Source organism: Nomascus leucogenys, chromosome 3 (genome assembly GCF_006542625.1).
Source record: "Nomascus leucogenys isolate Asia chromosome 3, Asia_NLE_v1, whole genome shotgun sequence".
In the NCBI taxonomy this organism is placed as follows: domain Eukaryota; kingdom Metazoa; phylum Chordata; class Mammalia; order Primates; family Hylobatidae; genus Nomascus; species Nomascus leucogenys.
The window spans coordinates 134,537,526-134,560,520 of NC_044383.1; the positions used below are offsets into that span (position 1 = coordinate 134,537,526).

At 43.3% G+C, this 22,995-nt stretch overlaps 1 protein-coding gene across 3 annotated transcripts in view; it reads left to right on the plus strand.

Annotated features, from left to right (window-relative positions):
* SASH1 (SAM and SH3 domain containing 1) overlaps positions 1-22,995 on the plus strand; it is a 212,430-nt gene that overhangs the window by 163,305 nt on the left and 26,130 nt on the right. For 2 of the 3 annotated variants that reach the window (XM_030809810.1, XM_030809811.1), the window contains 3 exons: positions 11,728-11,860; positions 16,896-17,731; positions 22,659-22,733. In XM_030809810.1, the coding sequence (XP_030665670.1) occupies positions 11,728-11,860; positions 16,896-17,731; positions 22,659-22,733 (1,044 nt within the window). The remainder of the gene's footprint in view (positions 1-11,727; positions 11,861-16,895; positions 17,732-22,658; positions 22,734-22,995) is intronic. The other variant, XM_003255856.3, reaches the window with a different exon arrangement.

A 22,995-nucleotide genomic window follows, 5' to 3' on the forward strand; every position in this document is an offset into this window, starting at 1 on the left:
ACTTTTAAGTAATTCTAACTTATTCGAACAGTGAGACTAACTTTTTTCTAAACACGAAGAATAACACATTAACCTCATGACTGTGACCAAAAGGCCTCGGCCATGGCCCCGGAGTCAGTGGAGTGCCCCTGAGGTAGGGAGGGACTTTCAGTGCTTCACTTTTTGGACCGTGGAGGGAGATCAGGCAGTTGGAGAGATTATGAAATCAAGCTTGGGGAAGAGGAGGGCCGGGAAGCTCCTGTTGACTGGTGTCACATGCTGTTTATAAAAGCAACAACATCAGCTGAGCTCTTCTTTGTCTAGATAGGAGGGCATCTAAGGTTGGGCCGGGGTGGGTGGGAGAAGTAGGGCCCCAGGACCACGTAAATACTGGACTAGGCTTATGTAGGGACATGGAAATGTCCCTAAACCCATGGCAGGTTCCTCTTCCCTTCATGGAAGTGTGCCTCAATTTCCTTACCCAGAGATGAGTCTCCCCACATCGGAATTCCTGTATCTCTGTGTTTTTCTCATGCGGTTGTCATGGTTGACCTTAACATTAATCATATTTCTGAACTTCTCTTGGGGCTCTCTCTACCCTCAGACTTCTAGATGATAACCTTTATAAACCCAGGGAATGCTGGCTTCCTCGTATTGCTATTCCTTGCCTTTCCTAATGCCTTGAATCATCAGTGCATTCATTCATTCATTTCAATCAGGAAATATCTGTTTAGCACAAACATAGATATTTATTTATCTAAGTGGAAAAGAATATTGTAATTCTCAGTGTTGGTAACTGCTCCTGAGATTTTAAAACGATACAACCTTTCTTCAGAGCAAGTTGTTAATATGTATCAAAAGTCTTAAAGACACACCCTTTTACCCATCAATTCTACAATCGAATCATCTTTCTAAAAAAAAAAAAGAATGTGTTAGACATGTTAGAAATTTTACCACAAAGTGTGCATCCAAGGGTTATTTGAAAAATTGGAAACAGGCAAATGTCTAATTATGGGGGCCATGATATCAGTAAATTATGGTATACTTTGATGGCTAAATACTACTGTATCATTAATACATTGTATTGAATATTTGTTGACATGCAAAAATGTTCAAAAGATACAGCTTTTAAAAATGGGCTATGAAACAGTGTGGCTACGGTATACACCAGGGGCCTGGGGTTTCTCTAAAGGAAAATCTTTTGAGGCAGCCGTGGCCCAGAGAGGGTCCCCACTTACAGGCAGATGTGTTATTTCTACTTAGACTGTGCGTGTGCCTTTGAGGGAGGATTTGGGGACACTGATAGTGACTAGAAGAGTTGGAGAAGGTAAAGATCAAAGATCACGCCTTCTTGTAAAAAAAAAAAAAAGATACAGAAACATCAGAGTGTATTTTGTGTGTGCATGTGCATATGTGTGTGTATGGGGAAAAAGTGAGAAAGCATAAACCAAAATATTACCAAGTTTTCTGAGTATGGGATGATGATATGTCATTTCTCTTACTACTTTGTGCATTTTTGCATTCTCCAAATTTTTAATAATATATGTCATGTGTAGTCAGAAACAATAAATGCTACTAACATATAGATGTGGAAATGAATATGGTCATGTACATTGTCTGCATGACAGTTAGTGATGGGCTAGGGAATCTAGCAATGCCAATATATGTGCGAAGTCCTTGGATAAAGTATATTTAGTCTAAGGTAGATGAGGAGCAAAGCCAGGAGGGCTTTCCAGAGGAGGCAATATGCAGACTGAAACTTGAAGGATGCATAGGAGTTAGGGGTGTGGATGCAACCAGCAGAGCTGTTTGCAGAAGAGGAGCCATCAGGGCAGTGATGGGCATGGGGTGTTTGAGATGCTGCGAGGAAGTAGGGGGTGAGGACCAGGTGCTCTGATGCCCTTTCTACCACATGGTATCTGAAAAGTGGAGCACAATGTACCAGAAACTGAATCTGACCACACACAGTCACATATTTCACTATAAGGCCTTTGGACCTTGTTCCAAGGAGCTAATGAGAAAGAATTCCTCATCATAGGAGTCAAATACTGAAATCCCTTCTCAGCAAATTTGCACATCTACTGTGTTCAAGCCCGCCACCCAGAGAACAGGACCAGCAGTGGCCTTCCCTCACAGAGTCTATCCCCCAACCCATCCCTCACCAGGGAGCTTTCTAGGGTGGCCTGGCTCAGCCTAATCTTTCAAGTATCCCACAGTTTACTCTGACACATGGCCAGGGCTGAGAGCCACAGGGCTGGGGAGTCTCAACTTCTTCATTCCACAGTGATCGCACCAATATTTGTGGGGAGTCTACTATGGGTGGGCACTAGGAATGCAAGGAGCAGGAGATCAGACAAGGCTCCTGGCCCGGGGAGCCTCCTGTTTTCTGAAAGTCAAGCCATGGTACGTCCTCACAAAGGGCCCAACATCGATTATCTTGATAAATACCTGAATGACTCCCTGAGAGGCGTGGCAGTGAGGTTAAAAAGGGGTGGACAAGGTCGGCTCTCTCTCCCATCCTCTTAGGACGCTCTCTAAGTCCTGTGCTGTGAGGAGAGGCCGCTCGGGGGAAGTACTGGGGATGTATCCTTCCCACCACCCTCCCCAAAGTATCTGAATAAATCAGTGCACGAACTTCATGTGTATTTCACGTGGAACGAGGACTTCCTTACCTGCCAAGCTCTAGGCTTCACATTCGAGGTCTCGTTTTATACTCTGGAGAGCCCTAGGAGGCTTCTCACTGCCTATCTTAGAAATGAGAGAAGAAACATGCCCACAGCCACACGCTCTTCCCATGTGGCACAGAGGGGATCTGAACCTGCGTTGTCTCAGAGTCTTCTCCATATCTGAACAGCCTGTCCAGAACTAGCCTCAGATGCTGGCCATATGACGAGCTTTCACACGTAGAAAGGTTGTTGGTTTTTTCTGTTTTTGTTTTTTGAGACAGTCTTGCTCTGTCACCCAGGCTGGAGTGCAGTGGCACGATTTCGGCTCACTGCAGCCTCTGCCTCCCAGGTTCAAGCAATTCTTGTGCCTCAGCCTCCTGAGTAGCTGGGATTACAGATGTGCACTATGCCTGACTAATTTTTGTATTTTTAGTAGAGACCGGGTTTCACCATGTTGGCCAGGCTGGTCTTGAACTCCTGGCCTCAAGTGATCTGCCTGCCTTGGCCTCCCAAAGTGCTGGGATTACAGGCATGAGCCACTGTGCCTGCCTGGTTGTTGGTTTTTTGGTTTTTTGTTTGTTTGTTTGTTTGTTTTTTGGAGACAGAGTGTCGCTCTGTCACCCAGGCCAGAGTGCAGTGGCATGATCTCAGCTCACTGCAACCTCTGCCTCCCAGGTTCAAGCAATTCTCCTGCTTCAGCCCCCTGAGTAGCTGGGATTACAGGCGTGTGCCACCACGCCCAGCTAATTTCTGTATTTTTAGTAGAGACGGGGTTTCACCGTGTTAGCCAGGATGGTCTCGATCTCCTGACCTCATGATCCGCCTGCCTCAGCCTCCCAAAGTGCTGGGATTACAGGCATGAGCCACCGCGCCCGGCCTGGTTGTTGGGTTTTTAAGTGGTCTTTGCTATTTACACAGCACCTAAAAGAGCAGTTTGTGAAAACTAGGTGTTGTTTGAACTCCAGTGAGTTATGAATAGAAGACTGCAGAGTTAATAATAAGGCTGGGTGTGGTGGCTCACGCCTGTAGTCTCAGCACTTTGGGAGGCCAAGGCGGGCAGATCATCTGAGGTCAGGAGGTTGAGACTAGCCTGGCCAACATGGTGAAACTCCATCTCTACTAAAAATACAAAAATTAGCTGGGCATAGTGGCGGGTGCCTGTAATCCCAGCTGCTTGGGAGACTGAGGCAGGAGGATTGCTTGAAACCGGGAGGTGGAGATTGCAGTGAGCTGAGACCAAGCCATTGCACTCCAGCCTGGGCAACAGAGCAAAACTCCATCTCAAATAATAATATTAATAATAATAGTAAAAATATTAAGTCCTTATTGAACTCCAGTTCAGTAAGGATTTCATATACGCAGTATTTAATACAACACACTGTAAGAAAAATGTTACTATACCAAACTTATGTGCAGGAATATTAAGACCCATAAAAGTAAAGTGATTTGCTAGAGAACTTGGTAATTAAACGCAGGTTGTTCTAACCCCTGAGGCCTTGGGCTAATCCTCTTCCCTTTACCCCAGTCTCACTGGGGCACTCTCATTTTCTTCGTTTTTATCCTGTAACGAAGGAATTTGGTGGAAAATGTCTACACTCAGTTTTAAGGAACTGTGAGCATAACTTCACAGCATAGTTGTCAGTCTTGGATGAAGAAAGGCCTTGTTGAGGTAGGGTAGTGGCACAGGAGCAAAAGTATACAGTCTCAGATTCTGCCCCTGCCATTGCTGTGAAATGGGATCATGTATGCCAATGTTCACACAGTGCCTGGGAATGGTAAGCTTTGGACAAATACAAGTGTTGGAAGTACGGCATCGCAAAAGCACCTGGTCCATCAGGTGGTGGCAGGGGAGGGGGAGTTTGTGGGAGAATCAGTTTGTGAAATGGGGAACTGGCCAGTGTAGGGAAGGTGTGGTGAGCCCTTGCAGGAGAAAGAAGAGGAAATTCAATAAAGGTTCGGAGGAGATACTTCTGAGCAGAAGACAGAGTGGGAGAAGAGAGTTTAATTCTTGGCAAGGAGTGAGAGACACCAGCCCGCCCAGGGAAGAAGAGCAGGACAAGAGCCGAGGAAAAGGGGATGGAGCTCTGGTGATCTGATGCAGAATCTGCAACGTGTGCATGGTAAAACATGACCCTCCACTTGGGAGCGTCGTATTCCAATTCCCTTTTGTTGTTGTTGTTGTTGTTTGAGACGGAGTCTCGCTGTGTCGCCCAAGCTGGAGTGCAGTCAGGCGATCTTGGCTCACGGCAGCCTCTGCCTCCTGGACTCAACCTGTCCTCCTATCCCAGCCTCCTGAGTAGCTGGGATTACCAGTGTATGCCACCACGCCTGACTAATTTTTGTAGTTTTAGTAGAGATGGGTTTTCACCATGTTGCCCAGGCTGGTCTCGAACTCCTGGCCTCAAGTGATCTGCCCGCCTCAGTTGGAATTACAGGCGTGAGCCACTGTGTTTGGCCGTTTTTAGTTTAGGTAACGTCTGAATCCTGTCCAACTCTAAATTTCTGTCATTTTAAGGAGGGACAGTGGTTCCTACGCATCCCTGAGTCCTGTGTAGCTAGGTATTTTATGTCGTGTGATGTCCTATAAAGCGATGGGCTCAAGCATTATACATAAAGACTCACCCAATAGGAGGGACATCTAGAAACAAGTAGCTCAAACTGTGCTGTGAGAATAAATGACTTACCCAAATGAATGAACTTAGCCCTGAAAAGACAAATGTGACTTGCAGCCCACGTCATGGAGACTTTGTATGGGTTTTTAGTCCTGTGTTGTTTAGACGATGTTCTGTTTAAGTAACAGCATGTGCCTAGTGGCTCCCCTGAGATCCTTGAGAAAATTAAATGATCATCTTGTGACACAGTCCTCATGCTCACATTTCTAGAATGCAGGAGAACTCAGATGCTCTGAAATGGGCATTAAAACAATTTGTTAAGAGAGTTTTAGAAGCACCAATGAAGGGGAAATATCCTACATTTACTCTGGTTGTTAAAATTTTAAAAAGGAATGGGGAGAGAGAGAGAAAGTGACAACTCTAGGAGAAAACCACAATCATAAGTTTTAATTCAGTGATTTCAAAAATAGCCATTGGAAGGTGTCTATTTTCAATTGAGACTACTCCCTTAAGGGGGTGTTCAGAAGAATGTCTGCAAAAGAGATCTTTTTTTAAGTTCAGTCACTTTTAAGCGTTAGTCCTTGTCCTCCTTGTCCTGGATTTGCTCAGATTCTCGCGTTCTTTTTTCTGTCTCTGGAATTCCATAGACAGTAATTAAGGAACTGGGGGCCAGCAGGAGGTCAGGGAGCCTTCCTCAGTGAAAACAGGGATTGTTGGCCATGCACAACACTCCCTTTTTTCCTTGTGGTGAATAGGAGATTTGCTTAGAGCTGATGACTTATGCCTTTCTTGCAAGTTATGCAGTTAGCAAGCGACTGGGGAATCAGTCAGCAAGCAGAAAGAAGCTAATTGAATCCAGTGTCTTCCCCTTTCTCCTTCGGATACTGAGCTGTGACGGTGGAGCCTGCCTGATCATGTAACTCCAGAGAGACATGTTCCAGGAGTGCCTAATCTTAATTTTGAGATTGCGGAGTTGATGCCACAAGAGTGAAGACGCTCTCCGAGTGGGGAGGGGGGTGGGAGGTACCGGACGTCTTCAGAATTGCCCCTTAGGCTTGCTAAATGCCGAAGCCGGTAAGTCACTGAATGCGTTCAATGGGAAAGGAAGAATGTGTTTTCTGTTGCTTCAAGTAAAAGTTTTTGCTGCTCCTGCCTATGATGTTTCTCTCTCTTTTCTTCTTAAATTCCTCTAGATTTGTCCTTCTTCCTCTGTTTACTTCCCTACCTGGTAACCCTGAGCATTCTTGCCTGGCATTTTCACCAGTGAAAATGCGTAACTTTTAGAGAATAGTGAATATTATTTTGAGAATTTAAGACAACGAGCATATATGGCTCAGCTGTGAATTGTGGAGGCTTTTCCTGGGGAGGACTTGAATTCAGACAGTGTTGCACATTGCTTTTCATAAGCTTATATCTGATTGGCTTCCTTCTCTTAACTTTAAGATTAATGCTGTGACACAGCCGACCTAGAAAGCTGAAGCATGTATGTCTGATCATGCACTAGGTTAGAGAGACCAGTGTGTGAATTTCACAGGCAAGTACATTTCCAGTTTCAAATTGCTTTTCAGAAATGTTTAAATATCTCTCGGTGTTATGTGGCGCTGGGGGAGATAAGTGGGCTTAGTCTGGGTGTTAATTGTGACAGTGTGTCGTGTGTTTCGAGCTAGGGAAACAGGCTGAGTGAAAGTGCTTCTGCAAAGGGCACAGTTGTAATCCTGTGATCAGCGTGGTGGTCTCAAGCGGTCCTCCAAAGGGTCTAGTTTCTCCTTGCAAGTTTGTTTCAACCTTTATTACAGCATATCGCCATTGTGCCTGCACAACTGTGCCGTATGGCTTTTGGAAAGGATTTGCTCTGCACACTGCAGTCCCGAGAACTGTTTGTTACAGGGTCCGGTGAAGTATCTGTTACCTACCAGCAGTGACAGGTTTACTTGGAGCAGGGAGAGGATGCATTCAGTGAGCTCCAGCACACAAATGTTTGTACTTACAGATGCTATTCATTTTGTTCCTCTTTTCTGATCATCCAGCGTGTAGCTGTGTTATAAAAAGTTCTCCATGCTGGCTCCATGTCTTTCCTATTAGAACATTGCAGATGTGTCAAGGATGCACTTGTTCCAAAAGAAGCTGGGAAGGAAGGAGGCTCCACCCTCCTCTGGGTGCCAAACGGGCCCCATAGGTTCCTCATTCAGCGGCCTGGCCGGCGAATTGTGTGCTATCTCTTTAAAGCAGCTATAGTTTTGTGTCTTGGCTTGGTCAATTTGTTATGGTTTAAAACTGTGGAGCCAGCTGTCTGCAATCTGATGTAATGTTGCTATGGAAACCAGAAATGAAACACTTAAGCATTCACCACAGAATTACTACATATAGCATTAGCCAAAGTAATTAAAAGTTGAGCCATATGGGCTTTCTGCTGGAAAAAATCTGCAGAGGAAAGGCTGGAAATCAAATGTTTCTGTTTACAATATTGGAAATCCACTTTTCCACAATTTTTGGTGGGATAAGTTGCCTTTTTCTCTTGAAGGTTTTCTGGTGAGGAGCTGTCATACAGATGATTGAGTTCACCTTCTCACTGAGAAGATGATCTGTTTAACTCTGACCCAGGGTGGGACAAGGGAGGGGAGGCCACACTATCTCATGTTTGAATGTGTGTGAATATATACTTTTATTTTTTAACTTTAGTTTAAAACCTGTTCTATAATAGTGCTGAGCCTATTTCTTAGAATCAATCATTTATTTTATATACAATGCAGATTTCCTCTATCTTCTACAAAGTTCTTCATATAGGAAGATTTCTTTTAAAATATACATAGTATTTGAATTTAAAAATTATATATTTTTTATGTTTATAAATATAAAAATTCTCAAGCCCCCATCCCTGGTAGTGTATTTCCTGAATAAAAAGACATGCTGGCCAGCCATGGTGGTTCACGCCTGTAATCCCAGCACTTTGAGAGGCCGAGGCGGGCAGATCACCTGAGGGTCAGGAGTTCAAGACCAGCCTGGCCAACATGGCAAAACCCCATCTCTACAAAAATACAAAAATTAGCTGGGTATGGTGGTGTGTGCCTGTAATCCCAGCTACTCGGGAGGCTGAGGCTGGAGAATCGCTTGAACTCAGGAGGCGGAGGTTGCAGTGAGCTGAGATCGCACCATTGCACTCTAGCCTGGGAGACAGAGCGAGACTCCATCTCAAAAAAAAAAAAAAGAAAGACATGCTATGTTATTTTCAGCATTTGGGAAGTGGAATATACTTAAAAAGAGAAATATGACATGAGGAATTCAAGATTTACTCTCCAGTTTAGAAGAAATGCAAGCCTTTTACACCGTTTTTGTGTTAAAACAGCTGGAGAGAATTTTTTAAAGGCAAATATTTCACAACCCTTTTTTCCTCTGGACTGAGTAGGAAGTGAGAAGTCAACACCTCTCCATCAATATCATGGGTGCAGCAATACATTCTTGGGATAGGTTGTTGAACTCAAGTAACTTCTAGCCTGTCTTCTAGGTAATTTTCTATTTAACACACATGCACACACACACACACACACACACACACACACACCTTGGATGACTTGGGTTTTATGTTGCATTTGTCTTCATATAAATTGTGCCTCATCTATCTTGTCTAGTGTCCAAAATATGATCATGGAAAAGAAGGACTTGGTTGCCATGGTTTGTGATTTGTCAATGACAAACACCTCCAAATCTTGATTTTTCTAGAAAAATAAAAATAGCATTAATTCAAAGGTACAAAGAAGTATAATTCAAAGGTATGTTTCTCAAAAATAAATGGAACATGTGAAAACAATTAAATAAGTACCTGGAATATGTTATTTTTTGCCACAGTGAATCTGGGCAGAGGAAAGTAGGACTTTATGAGGAAGGCACTGCCTTTAAATCTACCGTCCTGGTTTAACTATTTTGATTTCTCCTTGGAAAGTTCACTCTAGTACGTATAATGATTTGTGTCTTTGTGGACTAAAATTTTTGTATTACTTATTTCTATACCCCATTTCTCTCCTTACTGCCCACTATCCCATGCATACACACACCCACACCACCACCAACAACCAGCAAACTAGGTATGAGGTATACACATCAGTAATTTTCATCCTATAACACAGCTTCTTATATTTTGACTACAAACAATCTGTACCTATTTCATTTTCATTTGATTTCAACATTTTTATTTTTATTTGTTTTTAGACGGAGTTTCGCTCTGTCGCCCAGGCTGGAGTGCAGTGGCGCGATCTCGGCTCACTGCAAGCTCCGCCTCCTGGGTTCACGCCATTCTCCTGCCTCAACCTCCTGAGTAGCTGGGACTACAGGCACCCGCCACAACGCCCGGCTAATTTTTTGTATTTTTAGTAGAGACGGGGTTTCACCGTGTTAGCCAGGATGATCTCAATCACCTGACCTCGTGATCCTCCCACCTCAGCCTCCCAAAGTGCTGATTTCAAAATTTTTAAATGTGAGGGTTAGAGACATATTCTAAGTTTGTCCCATTGATAGTTATAGAGACTTTCTATAACATAATGTTGATTCTTCTTCTATTAGAATTGCTTGGCTTTTGAGCTACATCAAGAGAGCAGAATGTTTTTAAATGTTTATATGTAATTCCATGAACTGTGGGTTTTTCAGGTGCTGGTTACCCAGAATGAGGGTTAACCAAGTTCTCATTCCTCTGGTTGACCACTCCAACCATTTCATCACATGTCAACAATCCAACCAAGTAGAAATGAAACTCAAACCAGACAATACCATTCTGTATTATGAACTACACTTACTATTCTATTTTAATTTTTTATATTTTCAGTTTTAAGCCTAATTGCCAGCATCCAGTGTAGCCTCTCCCCACTGTTACCTGGGAGTCCAGTTCCCATTCTTTATTGCCAGGTAACCAGTACTTAGCTTTAATTCTGACACTTGCAGGCAACATTTTATCTAGTAATTTTAGAGACAGTGGACATAGATATTGACACACTTTACAGAAGAGAAGTCTGAGAAACACTTCTGCCCTGATGACTTGCTGATGTTAGGTTTATAGTTAACCATAAGTGGGTAAACGGTTTGCTGATAGTCATACAGGGAGAAAGTACCATGGCCCCATGCCTTGAGTTCCAGGGTGAGGACAGAGGCCAGGACATTAGTTGTTTATATCCCTCACTATCCTTGTACTAACGTTTGTGCCATAGTGCAAAGAGGACTCACAACGTGCACCATTTTTATGCCTAAATAATGCACAGAAACTCTACCTCTTCTTCTCCTGAGGTATTCTCTGCAACTCTTGCTTATCTGTTTTACTGTCTGTAACACGGGGATTAGTGAGAGCTTTTCTTCGGGAGAAAAGTCTACATTAGACTCGTGTTCAGAGATGAGGCTTGTTTTTGTTTTGTGTGTTCATTTGAGGCATTTGTCTTCCTTCTATTCCATGAACTGGGTTGGAGGAAATGGAGAGAAGGTTGTTGTCAGGGCGTGCGACGTGAGCTGGAATTGCTCACCCGCTGCACAGGGTGTGCCGAGGTGGCTGCTCCCAGGCATGCCCATGCACCCGTGCTGCACGCTCATTTAGCCGGAGATCTCTTTTGCTGTTTCACATTTTGAACAGATACAACAGAGGAAGCTGCATATTGGATGTTGGAGCTGACTTAGAAATGAAACCCTCATTTTGTTCACAAGGAAAGGATTGTTTTTAGCCTGGGTCATTGCTGCAGAGAGAGATTTTTTTCCCTCTCTCTGTAATGTTTGATACTTGAGGGAAAACAGCTGGGCCCGAGCATGCTGACTCCCTGCAAAGTGCAATGGGCTGCTGGGGAATATGGACTGTACTGTATGGCTGAAAGGTCAGCTTTTTCCCTTGTCTCTCTTGGAGGAATGCAGGGTCTGTCCTCACATTCGCCTTGTGAGCCCTTAGAAAGAGCCGGGAGAGGCGGAAGGGCTGGCTGCAATGTGGCAGACAGTCTTAGCCAATGGGATGGAAGAGGCTGTTTGCATCTCTTTCCCTTTCCTGCCCTGCTGTTTTTGATTTTTGGGGGAGGGCTGGAAAAAGCCAAGAGAATTTTGGTTTGGAGAAGTAGTTGATGACCACGTTAAACAGCAAGCCCTGATGGGCCAGACAGATGAGAGACTGGCCCAAACCACGCAGTGAAACTGGAATTACAGGGCCAGCGTCGGAGGGAGAGTCCTGCCGGAGTCCTCCTAAAAGAGGACAAGGAAGTAGTTGAGACAGATGCCCCCACAGGCCAGTTGAGGGCAAGGATATGTGTTTCCGTGCCTAGGACCTAATTCTACGCCGATTTAGATCTTAAGATGGTATGTGGCACTTTGTAAACCTCTTGGGCAAATTTGTTGGTTCCCCAAGTTCAGCGACAGAGCTGCCGAGGTTCAGACTGGCAGCAAGGCCGGCTACATCCAGCCGCACGGGCAAAGCTTGGAGCAATTACCTGATTAACTTTTCTTTGTTTCTTTGCCAGTCAAGAGAACAATCGGATGATGAGACTGAGGAGTCGGTGAAGTTTAAGAGGTTACACAAGCTGGTAAACTCCACTCGCAGAGTCAGAAAGAAACTAATTAGGGTGGAAGAAATGAAAAAACCCAGCACTGAAGGTAAAAAAAAAAAAAAAAAGGCAAACTCCACCCTGGTTATTCCAAAAGAAATCATTTGGGGTCAGATTCTCAGTAGAAAAGGGATACGATTTCAAGTGGAAAATGCATTGAGCTCTGGCTGAATCTGGCAGGACTGTGCCTGCCAGAAGCGTGATGCTCAGATGCAATGATGTGATGGAATGAAGGGGTCCTGGAGTCAGGCGTTTGGGGTGCTTAGTCATTTAAATTTAAAAGATGGGAAATGGAAATTTTCTCGAAGTGTAGTATAGCTTTATGTATGAGCTTATACCATTTTATGTCAACTTTCTAACTTTTTCACATGAGCCTCCAATCCCAAAAAGGACTATGGTTCTTGCTCAGTGAATTTAGTTCAGATTTGATATACATACATTTTGAAGAAATGCCTGACAATCAGGGCACCTAATATCCCTTTAAATTTCTCAGGGATGGTTTGTTCTTCCTGTAGAGAGTCTCAAGTCTCAATTCAAATGGGGGCTTTAAGGACCTAGGATTCTAAGAGAATCTTTTAAGAGTTGTATTGCTGGGGTTAGCCAGGTGAAACAGTAATGTCAAAAGTGACATCAGCTTGGATTTATTGAAGTGGAGAGTTATCCTTTGACATATAATTATGACAGTTCAAATCTCAACCTGATTCAGCTCTCTTGTTAGTAATGTGCATTTGCAGCATCTTACAAATTCTCCCCAAAAAGGTAAAATAAAAGAATAAGATTTTTCTGTTTGAAAAATGAAAATAATTGAATTGGATAAAAATACTGGAAAGACTATGCTTTTTAAAAAACACCTTACTTGTTAACATGTCATATCTACATTGTGAGGAATTTCAAAATCTTAACATGTAGGTTTTGAAATTATTTTTATAGAGGCATTTTTGTTATATAGAAATAAAATCAAGCCGTGGAAAGAAATGAATTTCCCCTTATTTGCAAAGATAAGGGTTTTTTGTTTTTATTGCTGCTTTTAATTTGTGTTTGTTATTATTTATGGGTTTAAATCCCTTAGAATAATACTGAAACTAAGTGGGTAACTGTGAGAGAATGGGGATTAGAAGGGAAAAGAAAAACATGAGGAGAGAAATCAGCTTTATGGCCAATTTCATAAACTAGAGTTGTTTTCAATTCTGGGGTTTCATTAGGGTATCTTTTCGCGTAGTAATTCTGTTTACATTTGGATGCAATGCTGATTTTACATTTGGGTGTTTTAATACCTGCCCGCCGGTTGTGAATTCCACAGTATTGAATGTACCCTGTGGCAGCCCTTACCGAAATCGCAGACAGGGTCAGTTGGTACTGTTAGGGGAAACCATATGGGATTGCCAACATTCAACTTTAAGGGCACATTTGGTAACAAATCTCATGAACACTCGGCCAAAATCAAGCCTCAAATATAACACATAGATGGGTGGGGTTCATCCGTAACTGAGATAACATGGACAAAGTGCCTAGTCCTGAGCCTGTTCCCCAGTGGGCCCTTCACACATGATAGTGGCGTGTTAAAGCAGCCTTTCCACTAGAATAACATGATTAAAAATACAGACATTGTAATTTGCAAATTTATTTCAGAATAAATCAATCCAACTATCTTTGAGAGGCATCAATTGAAAAGGAAAAATATACCAAAAGGGATAACTCTAGAGTAAAAAGTAATAGCCATATGGAATTCTGGCTCTGAACTTCAATTTATCTGGGCACAAATCAGGCTTCACAGATGGAAGATGGATTTAGTGAGCTCAAATCCTAAGGTACGCTCTGGCATCTGATGAGTCAGGGTGCTGAGTTGCCGTTGGCCAAGCTCACCCATCTTCTCAGGAGAGGCCCCAGGTGTGTGTGTAGCTCAAGGCGCCTGCTTTGGGCTGCCCCCAATTCCCTGCTAAACTGGAACTTCCTCCAACCCCTGCACAATAGAGAACTCTCTGAGGGTCCTACTGGCAGTGGTACTTGGGAGAGGCTATCTTGGCCCCTGTCCATCTTGCAGAGCAGAAAGGATTCATACTCCAGTAGGCCCCTCCTTCCCCCTCCCCCGCCCTTGGACTTACAAAGGGTTGATCCTTTGACTTCCTGCATGCCTGTGCTAATACCAAGTTGTCTGCATGATAATTATCATGTATTGAGGGCACACCATGTGCCAGGCACTTTCCTTAACACTTTAGATTTTATGTTCTCTTTAATGTCATCCTCAGAATAGCTACCAGAAGTAAGCACTTACACCATCCTCAGTTCACATACAAGGGAACTGAGACTCAAAGAGGCTAAGTAATTGACTCCTGGCCACTCAGCTAGCCAGCAGAAGGCCCAGCACAGTGTTCTCACTCCGCTGCCACCTCTCTCCCCCACCAGCTCTGGAGTCCTCAGAAAGCCAGGAGAGAGATCAGTTCTTCACCTATTCTCACCCTTGCACCCTGAGTTTCAAGTCCTTATCCTGTCATGGACAACCCTGGCCAATCTTTAATCTAAGTTACATCGGTGCCCTTTATCTGCCCATTTCTGTGTCTTTGCCGCAGAATGGACACCCTTCCTTCCCTCATTGCTCCCACTCAGTTCTCTCCAGTAATGAATCGCCAGTTTTGCAGAAAGCCTTTCAGTTCATACAGCACTTTCACGTAACTCTTTTATAAGGATAATGTTTACTGTTATCATCACAACAGCCTTGCCAGGGATATTATGGAAAGATAGGTAGGCATTATTACAGATGAGGAAACAGAGGCTCAGAGCCAGGAAGTAATTGCCCAAGGTCATGGAGCTGTGAGTGGCAGAGCCGGGCTGGATGCAGAGCATACCCCTGAGTTCCTGGCATTAAGTCAGCCCACAGCCTACCTCTCTCCTCCTGCCAAAGTCACCTTGGCCTTTGGTAAGCCGGTCTCAGCTGAATAAGATAGATGGAGGCCTTCATGTGAAGCAAATCACAGCAAATGTGATGGAGTGAGCTCATCTTGATGGTCACTCTTCCAGTAGGAGAGTTGTATGCTCAAGTCAGAGAAGGATGGGAGAAGCGATGCTCCAACTTCAAGCCGTCCAGGTCAAGGTTGGGATTCCAGGCCACTGGTCAGGCTCAGACGGAAAAGCCCGCAGTACAGGAGGCCTGCCCTCAGCACCGGCAGATGCAGCCTCTTGGGAAGCGTTTGCTACATTTCCCTCACAACCCCTTACCAGATGCTGACTTCCTGAACCCGAGAATAGAGCTACATTCATCATGGACATGCGTGCGCCAGCTGGTTCCAGACTCAGATGTGACACCGAAGTATTGGAATCTCTGACGACAATCCTAAGCACAGAGCCCAGAAAATGTCCAAAACAACTGCTGAGTGACAGATCCTTAGGATACGCAGGGTGGACTCACCTGACTTCCCTGAAACCCCTTAGGACTGGGGGTGGAGAAGGGCCTTCGCACATCTGCATGGACAACTGGGCAGATGATGAAGCCACAGCCATGCTCAGCTTCTTTAATAGAGAAGTCCATGGTTGGGCTGCCCCTGCCACAGGCTGTGCCTCTAGTCTTGGCTCAGTCGCTTCTTCTTGGAAGTGGAGGGTAGACTCTAACTAGAAGAGGTTGCTATTTGTATTTCCAACAGCATAAGAACCCTTGGTCTCCACACCTTGTCAGTCAGGTGTCCTGAGGAAGGAGCGGGAAACTTCCAGGATATTTGTACCCTGCCTCTGGGCTGGTGAATTTCTGTGGGAACCCCGAATCCTGCCTTTAAAGTCCCCCTGAAAGATCCCTGAACAATTCTTCAGCGGACTGTGGGCTAGGCAGAGTTTTACATCTTCTTTCCCACTTCCCACCTTCCCCACCACCGTCTGCTGGACATGAATGTAAAGTTGACCTTGGGTTGTATTTAATAGCAGCTGTTCTTTTTTGTTGTTGTTGTTAGATTTCTACCTATAAATCCCATCAATTGGGAAAGTAAGCCATTTTTAGAATTTTAAAGGACAGCTGCTATTCTTTTCCCCTCTGAGTTTTGCTCTGAACTGAGCATAGCTCCCCTTTTTCTCTGACATTTAACCACACACTGGCACCCTCATCCCAGCTGGTATATTTAGTGCCATCCTTCTGTTCCAAGGAACTTTTCCTTTTTTCCTCTTCACAATTCAGCGGGTGGAAAGCTGCAGAGCTCAAAGTTTCCCTATAATTAAAGGGACACAGCCAGTTGGGATCGCTACACCCACAGTTTGACCTACTTCTTTTCTCACATCTGTTCATATAACACATGCGGAAAAGAACTCGGTTTTCCTGCCAGCAAGTCCAGACCTTTCCACTGGGCTCCGGAGGGTTTGGCTTGCCACCTGGCTCCAGTGAGGGCTTCAAGAGCTGGAATCCCTGAGACCAGTGGGACCCTGGAGCTGCCTGCGTGTCAGGGCCCTTAAACGCCCTTGCTGCTTCCTAGCGAGGCCTGAGTTGATGGGATTATCTGGCCTGGATCACCGAGTTTCCTAACTTTTTGCATTTGGCCTGTCAGCTGGAGACGATTTGTCAGTCACATTTGCAAGATACAACCCTTTAGAGTGTTTCTCCCCACCAAAACTTCCTTGGAGATTTAATCACTCAAATGTCATATGTACCAATAAAACAGTCACTGTCAGCCACATGACATTTATCACACTCCAACTATAAAAAGCGACCAGAGCCAACATAAAGGAGTGGCTTTCGGAAGGGGGAAAGATCCTGATTCCTGGTTTCAGAGGGTTGCATTTACAAACTGCAGAGGGCATTATCTCGAAATGCTAAGGCATATTGTGCTTATGGCTAGCTTAGATTTTGCAAACGGCATTTTAAATACGTCTGTGAAGGTGTTAGGTCTACAAAGATATTTAAAGAAGAAAACACATCTGAAACCTTTTAACATTAAGCTCGTGTGAAACCATGTATTTGCACAGTCTATTTTCATTTTTCTGTACATATGTAAGTGGGAGCTGGGTTTATAAAGAGGGTCATGATACGGAGAAAGGTGGTGAATGTAAAGAAGGATGTATGCAAGAATGCAAAGTTGTGTTCACAAGAGACTCTGTTGGTTTCCCTCCAGGTGGGGAGGAGCACGTGTTCGAGAATTCGCCGGTCCTGGATGAACGGTCCGCCCTCTACTCTGGCGTGCACAAGAAGCCCCTTTTCTTTGATGGCTCTCCTGAGAAACCTCCCGAAGATGACTCAGACTCTCTCACCACGTCTCCATCCTCCAGCAGCCTGGACACCTGGGGGGCCGGCCGGAAGTTGGTCAAAACCTTCAGCAAAGGAGAGAGTCGGGGCCTGATTAAGCCCCCCAAGAAGATGGGGACATTCTTCTCCTACCCAGAAGAAGAAAAGGCCCAGAAAGTGTCCCGCTCCCTCACCGAGGGGGAGATGAAGAAGGGTCTCGGGTCCCTAAGCCACGGGGTAAGTACGGATGGTGTTTGCTTCTATGACAACCACCGTCGCAGGCACCACCTTCTGGTGTCCCTGGAGGAGTTTCAGAGTGTCCGGAAGCAAATCCGCTTGAAGAAAACGGATACTAATTATTCCTGTTCCAGAGCTTTTCTCTGCCAGCGTCCCTCCAGAAAAGGAGTCACCAGCACCACCTGTGACCTGCAGCTGCTCCGGCAGAAAGGCAAAGGGGGCGGGAGCTGCGGCTTCCCCGGCAGGAGGGTGCGCAGGCGCACCTCGGTCAGCGAGTTCAATATCACCTACGTGGTGGAGCGGAGCCTGTACAGCCACCTGAACCTGACCCAGCTAGTGCGGCCAGCCTCAGACAGGACCCTGAGCAAGGCTGAGAGACAGGACCTGAGGCGGTGCCTGCTGGAGGAGGATGAGGAGGCAAAGAGGAAGTGGGCCGCCACGGTCGACCGCTGTACTAAAAGGGTTCTCTTGAGAATCCACCAGAAGTCTGTGAGTCACAAAGATGGTCCCGAGGACGGCCTTGTCATTTCTGTGATGTGCAGTCAAGCATTATGGCCTTTCTTCTGCGGGGACCGGCTTCCTCCCCTCTCTCCTGCTCATGACGTCAGGGCACATCCCACCATCACCTTCAATTTCAAATCCTGCTTTCACTTCCAGGCAGCTTTCACCTTCTCTTCCATTTCTCCTCTTGTCAGATGAAGCTGTTTGAGTGCCCATTAAAATAAGCATTGAAGCTAATCCAGAGAGGGGCTTCCAGGGTACAGGGGTGGGGTTTGGCCGCCTCCAGGAGTGGCTGTCTTGATTCTCGGCCATTGTGTCACTTGACCTCAAAGAAGCTGATTCAAAACAGAAGGGCATTTCGCCCTTGAAAGAGATGCTTGCTCTTGGTTTTAAAATTAAAACAACAGGAGCAGGCTCATGGAAAAACTGCCGTCATCACAGTCACCAATTCGGTGATTTGAAAACATTATAAAGCACATTTATTTTATTAGTAGAGGCAAGCAGAAAGTTCGTAAATCTAACAACAAAATTTGGAGCTTTTTTGTTTTACTTAAATCTATTCCATGTTCTTATCTTTATAAACAAATCAACATTTGGAAATGCCTTCCCCTAGCGTATAGATTCTTCTGTACTCAGCAAGGAATGAAGTACTCACTTTCAAATAGTAGGATGTTTTTCACTTTTAACACTGGATGATCAGAGACCTAGTAAGATTTATTTTCAAGGCATGACTTACTTTGAACTTCAGAATATAGATATTTTTCCTTCTGAAATTCCCACCTAACTTTTACTTTGCACAGTGGCGCATATAAAATGGTGCAAAATGAGGAAGTAGATTTCTTGGCCCTCTGTCACCTGGCACCTTGCTTGATCTGCTCAGGACAGTTGGCTGTGGGCCCTTTTAAAGACCTGAAAGAATAGAGTGTCCTTCAATAGTGGTTTTCCCAGGGGGCCTTCCCGTTCATGAACAGGATGTTCTTCCCCAGACGATTAGTGTAATTTAAATTCATTCAGTCGGGTTCTGCTTTTGTGAAAGGGAAGACGGATTGGTCAATGCCATTCTTAAAACAACCTTCTCTGTTGTAAAAGAATTCTTAGGTCCTTCCTAGCCCCTGGGTTTTCCAAATATTTCCACATGTTGACTTTCTTCCTAGATCTTATTTTTTGTCCTTTCATATTCACATAACTCTTGCAGCACTTTTAATACTACTAGTATGTAGCAGGAACTTCTCTTCTGGCTCTTTCTGTATCATGGCAACAGTTTTTCATTGGTTGAATTTTGGTTTTAAAATAACAATTCTCTTTCTCACTCATTCAGCCTCTGGTTTGCTCTGACTCACAGATATTTTGAAAAATAACCAGTCTTAGTTTTATGTATTTATTTTTTACTTTCAGAAGTGTTCCACCCAGTTCATCTGCTCTTGTACTTTTGACATGACCTTGATAGAACAGACGCACTTCTTCTGTTAATTGATGACTCACCTCTGTGAGTTTACACCATGTAATACTGAGAATTTTCCCAATTCGAGCACCTTGAATTGTTGATGTGCCTCTCATGGTATTTATTGTCAGATTAATACCATAACTCCATGAAGGCTTTGTCTCTAGAAGTTATATTTCTGGGATTTGTGCTAGTTAGTGTTGTGGGCCAGTGATTAATTCTTCATTGACATTGAGTATGGACATCTGGGCAAGCTCATTTCCAGGCACCACCCCCACCTAATGTGCTGCTGTGTAATCCCTATCCCAAGTGTCAGTCTGAGGCTGAGTATTTTTAAAATACTGTGAGCTTGAGACACTAATGGGCAGTTTCAACACTTGCAAAAATACGTGTTCAGTAGGAAGTTCTATATTTGCATATTCCTTTTCTTGTAGTACAGTTGCACAATCAAACAAATTTAACTTTCTAATTATCCAGAGAATGTAAATAAGTGTTCTATCTTACAATAGAAAGAACTTTTTTAAAAGGGATTAGTCTTATTTCTTTGCTAGATTTATTTAAAAGGTTATTTTCCACTCTCCTTGTCATACTTCTTTCATTTTATCTAAAAGTTTCCTTTATTCTTCAACCTCAATCTCTTTGTCTTTCAAAAATGCCATATTTGCTTGATGAAGCCTCAGGGAAATGATAATGCTTTGTATCCACTGGAAGTGGTCACTCGTCTCGTATTTTATTTGGTCATTCAATTTTCGTTTGAGAGAACAGACATGCATGACATTTGCAATTTTGTCCATTTTTGAATTCAACCCCAAAACATGTGTTTCCAACTGCATGGCCATTCCATTGACTAGCCCTCCTCATCCCAAGCATCTATCTAAAGTGTTTTTATAATTTTCAGTACAGGAGGTGTATGAACTAAAAATACTTCACGTAGGCTTCATTTATTTAGGTCATCAACGTCAAAGGCTGGTTGATGTATTGATTTATTTTTTATGAGTCTCTTTACAGTCCATTTTCTCTTTTGAAGGAATGCTGTTTAAAGAACTACTTAATCTTATAGAAGTTAGAAATTAATTCAAGCAATCTTTATTGTTATATTCTTTGTCACTCCTCCACTGTAAAAAAGAATCAATTCCAGATATCTTAGCCTATCACTGAAAGAGGTTTTAGTTGGTAGTTAAGAAAACTGGTCCATTCTTTAAGTTTTTCATTTTAGAAATAAATGCTTACAATAGGCATATGAAAACTTAAATGAGATTCTAATTTATTGCAGTCATAATTTCCACATAAATTCTTTGTCAGTTATTTCATATGTATCAGAAATAACTTGGGCTCCAACATTGCAGTAGATGCTGTAGTTTAAAGCAGGGACATGCAAAAGCCATACAATGATGAGGCATCTGGGCGCCATACCGTGTCTGTGAAGCCCTGAGTCACAGGAAAGGAACTAGAATGAAATCACTGCCTTTGCAAGGAGGAGGAAATGTACATGGCATTATAAGCTGGAAAGAGAAAGTTAATGTTAAAAATTAGCCTTGAGAGGTGGTCATAACATTGCTTACCCAGTTAGGTGATTTGGTGAATATATTTGTGTAGAAAGGTTTTTCTCTTTCTATAGAATAGATATAGGTCCAGTTAAGTTGATGATAAAATAAATCAGATTGCCCACTGATATTTAATGTAGAATTAGGATAATGTCTATTAGAAAACAAGGCAGTAGTAGCAGCAGCAGCAGCAGCATTGGTGAATAAGAACAGCTCTGAGACATCCTGATGTCAGTTGTCATGAAATGCTTTCCTTATCTCCTGGCCCTCCCCTGTAGCCTAATGGCCGTCTCTCACTTTGTGGCCCATTCCTGGTATGCTCTGATTTTATAGTTGAACTCCCAGATTAGATTGTAAGGCCCAGAACAAAGCTCCAGCCCTGCATTTGCATATTTGTAATGTTAACTAAGCCTCAACTTCAATATAACAGCTGTCAGGATAACTACCACATTTTCAGTACAGCCTTAATGAAAAGTAGTGGAAGAAACCAGCATTCATAGAGTGTCTGCCTTGTGCCAGGCAGTGTGCTAGAAGGCTTCAAATATGATATAAGTATTATTTTAATAATGAAGAATCTAAAGCTCAGAGAGTGTAAGTACTTTACCTGAGATCACACAGCAAGTAAGTGGCAGAACCAGGATTTGCGTCTAGATTTCTGTGATTTCAAAAACGTAGGCATTTTCCTTCTAGGATGTTTCTACTTTATCAATTCAGTTAATTTTATATATATATATATATATATATATATATTTTTTTTTTTTTTTTAATAAATAAGCAATGCTTGTAGTATATTAGGTTGGTGCAAAAGTAATCACAGTTTTTGCCATTGAAAATAATGGCAAAACTGCGATTATTTTTGCACCAACCTAATACATTGTACTTTTCTGTTCATTTCTTCCATTTAATAGCTGTTCATTAGACTTCTCTGAGAAGCTGGTAATACAAAATATTGAAGTCCAAATCTACAATTAAACTTTGATTACTGATTTTTAAAAAAGATAATTAGTTGTAACATTAATGTGCGTTGCGTGGCGTGGGGCAGTCACTCAGTGGCTTTTACTAGAAAAACAACAGTGAATTTGAACCAAGTTCTGCAGATACAAAAATCACTAAGATATAAGCAGTTCCGTGAAGTTTGCAACCACCTAAAAGAATAATAAAGTTTTCATTCTTTATAACATCAGCATTTTTCCTACTGAAATTAAAGAGTGTGGTCAAAGACAGTCACTGAATCAACCGTTTTCTTTCTGGGCAAATGTGGCATCTTCATTCACTGAGAGAAAATGGTCACCATGAATTAACTTGGGCAGTTCGATGGGAAAGTTACCAGCGTCTTTGGCTAGGATGGGGAAGCAATGAGTGAGTAATTCTCTTGGCCTGATTGGACAACTGTAAACATAACCTTTTCCCCTCCTCTTCTCAGCGATTTAAAACTAAACAAAACGAAAGTCTGTTTGAAAAGCTTGCTGTTGGTGTCAGAGCCACGGGATTTCAGACCTGGGTTTTCAGGATGCCTGAGTACATGGATCCTCTAACACTTATCCCTTCATTATCTCTACTGAATGTAGCTGATGTTAGGGGAAGTTCTGTGCCGGAAACAGGGAATCTCACAGCACTGGACTCATGGAAGGGTTTTTGTTGTTGTTTTTTAGGCTTTTTTTTTTTATAATGGTTGGTTTTTGCATGTTAAGGGGATTCTAGACCTCTGGGATAGGCAGAGTTCCAGTGGCCTGTGAAAGGGAAAAATGAGTGAAGTTTCCTTACGACATGACTCATGTGTTTTTTTCTCATCATTTCTCGTTTTCTACTTTCATCCTGTCCACGTATTTGTGATTCAGAGATGTCCTGCAAACGGGGACTGCTGGGTTGGTGCACTGCCGGCTGGCTTAAGCGTAACTGGAGTTTTTCTGCCCTGCCCTCTTTTCCACAGAGAACCTGCAGTTTTGGAGGATTTGACTTGACGAATCGCTCTCTGCACGTTGGCAGTAATAATTCTGACCCAATGGTGAGTAGCGTCAGAGGAAAGCAAAAAATATGGATTCAGGCGATGAGGTTGACAATAGTTGACCATTGAGCATCTTTGAGAATTGATCCTGGGTACTGTTTTCCTTGGTAATCTTGAGTCACGTTTGGAACAAAGCTCTATTTCACTCACCTTACAGACTCCACTGTTGCACGTGGAATGAATGATGACCACTCTCACTGCCATCTCCTTCCTTGAGTAGCACAGTTCCTTTAATGCCTTTGCTTCCGGTTTTCTTCAAGTA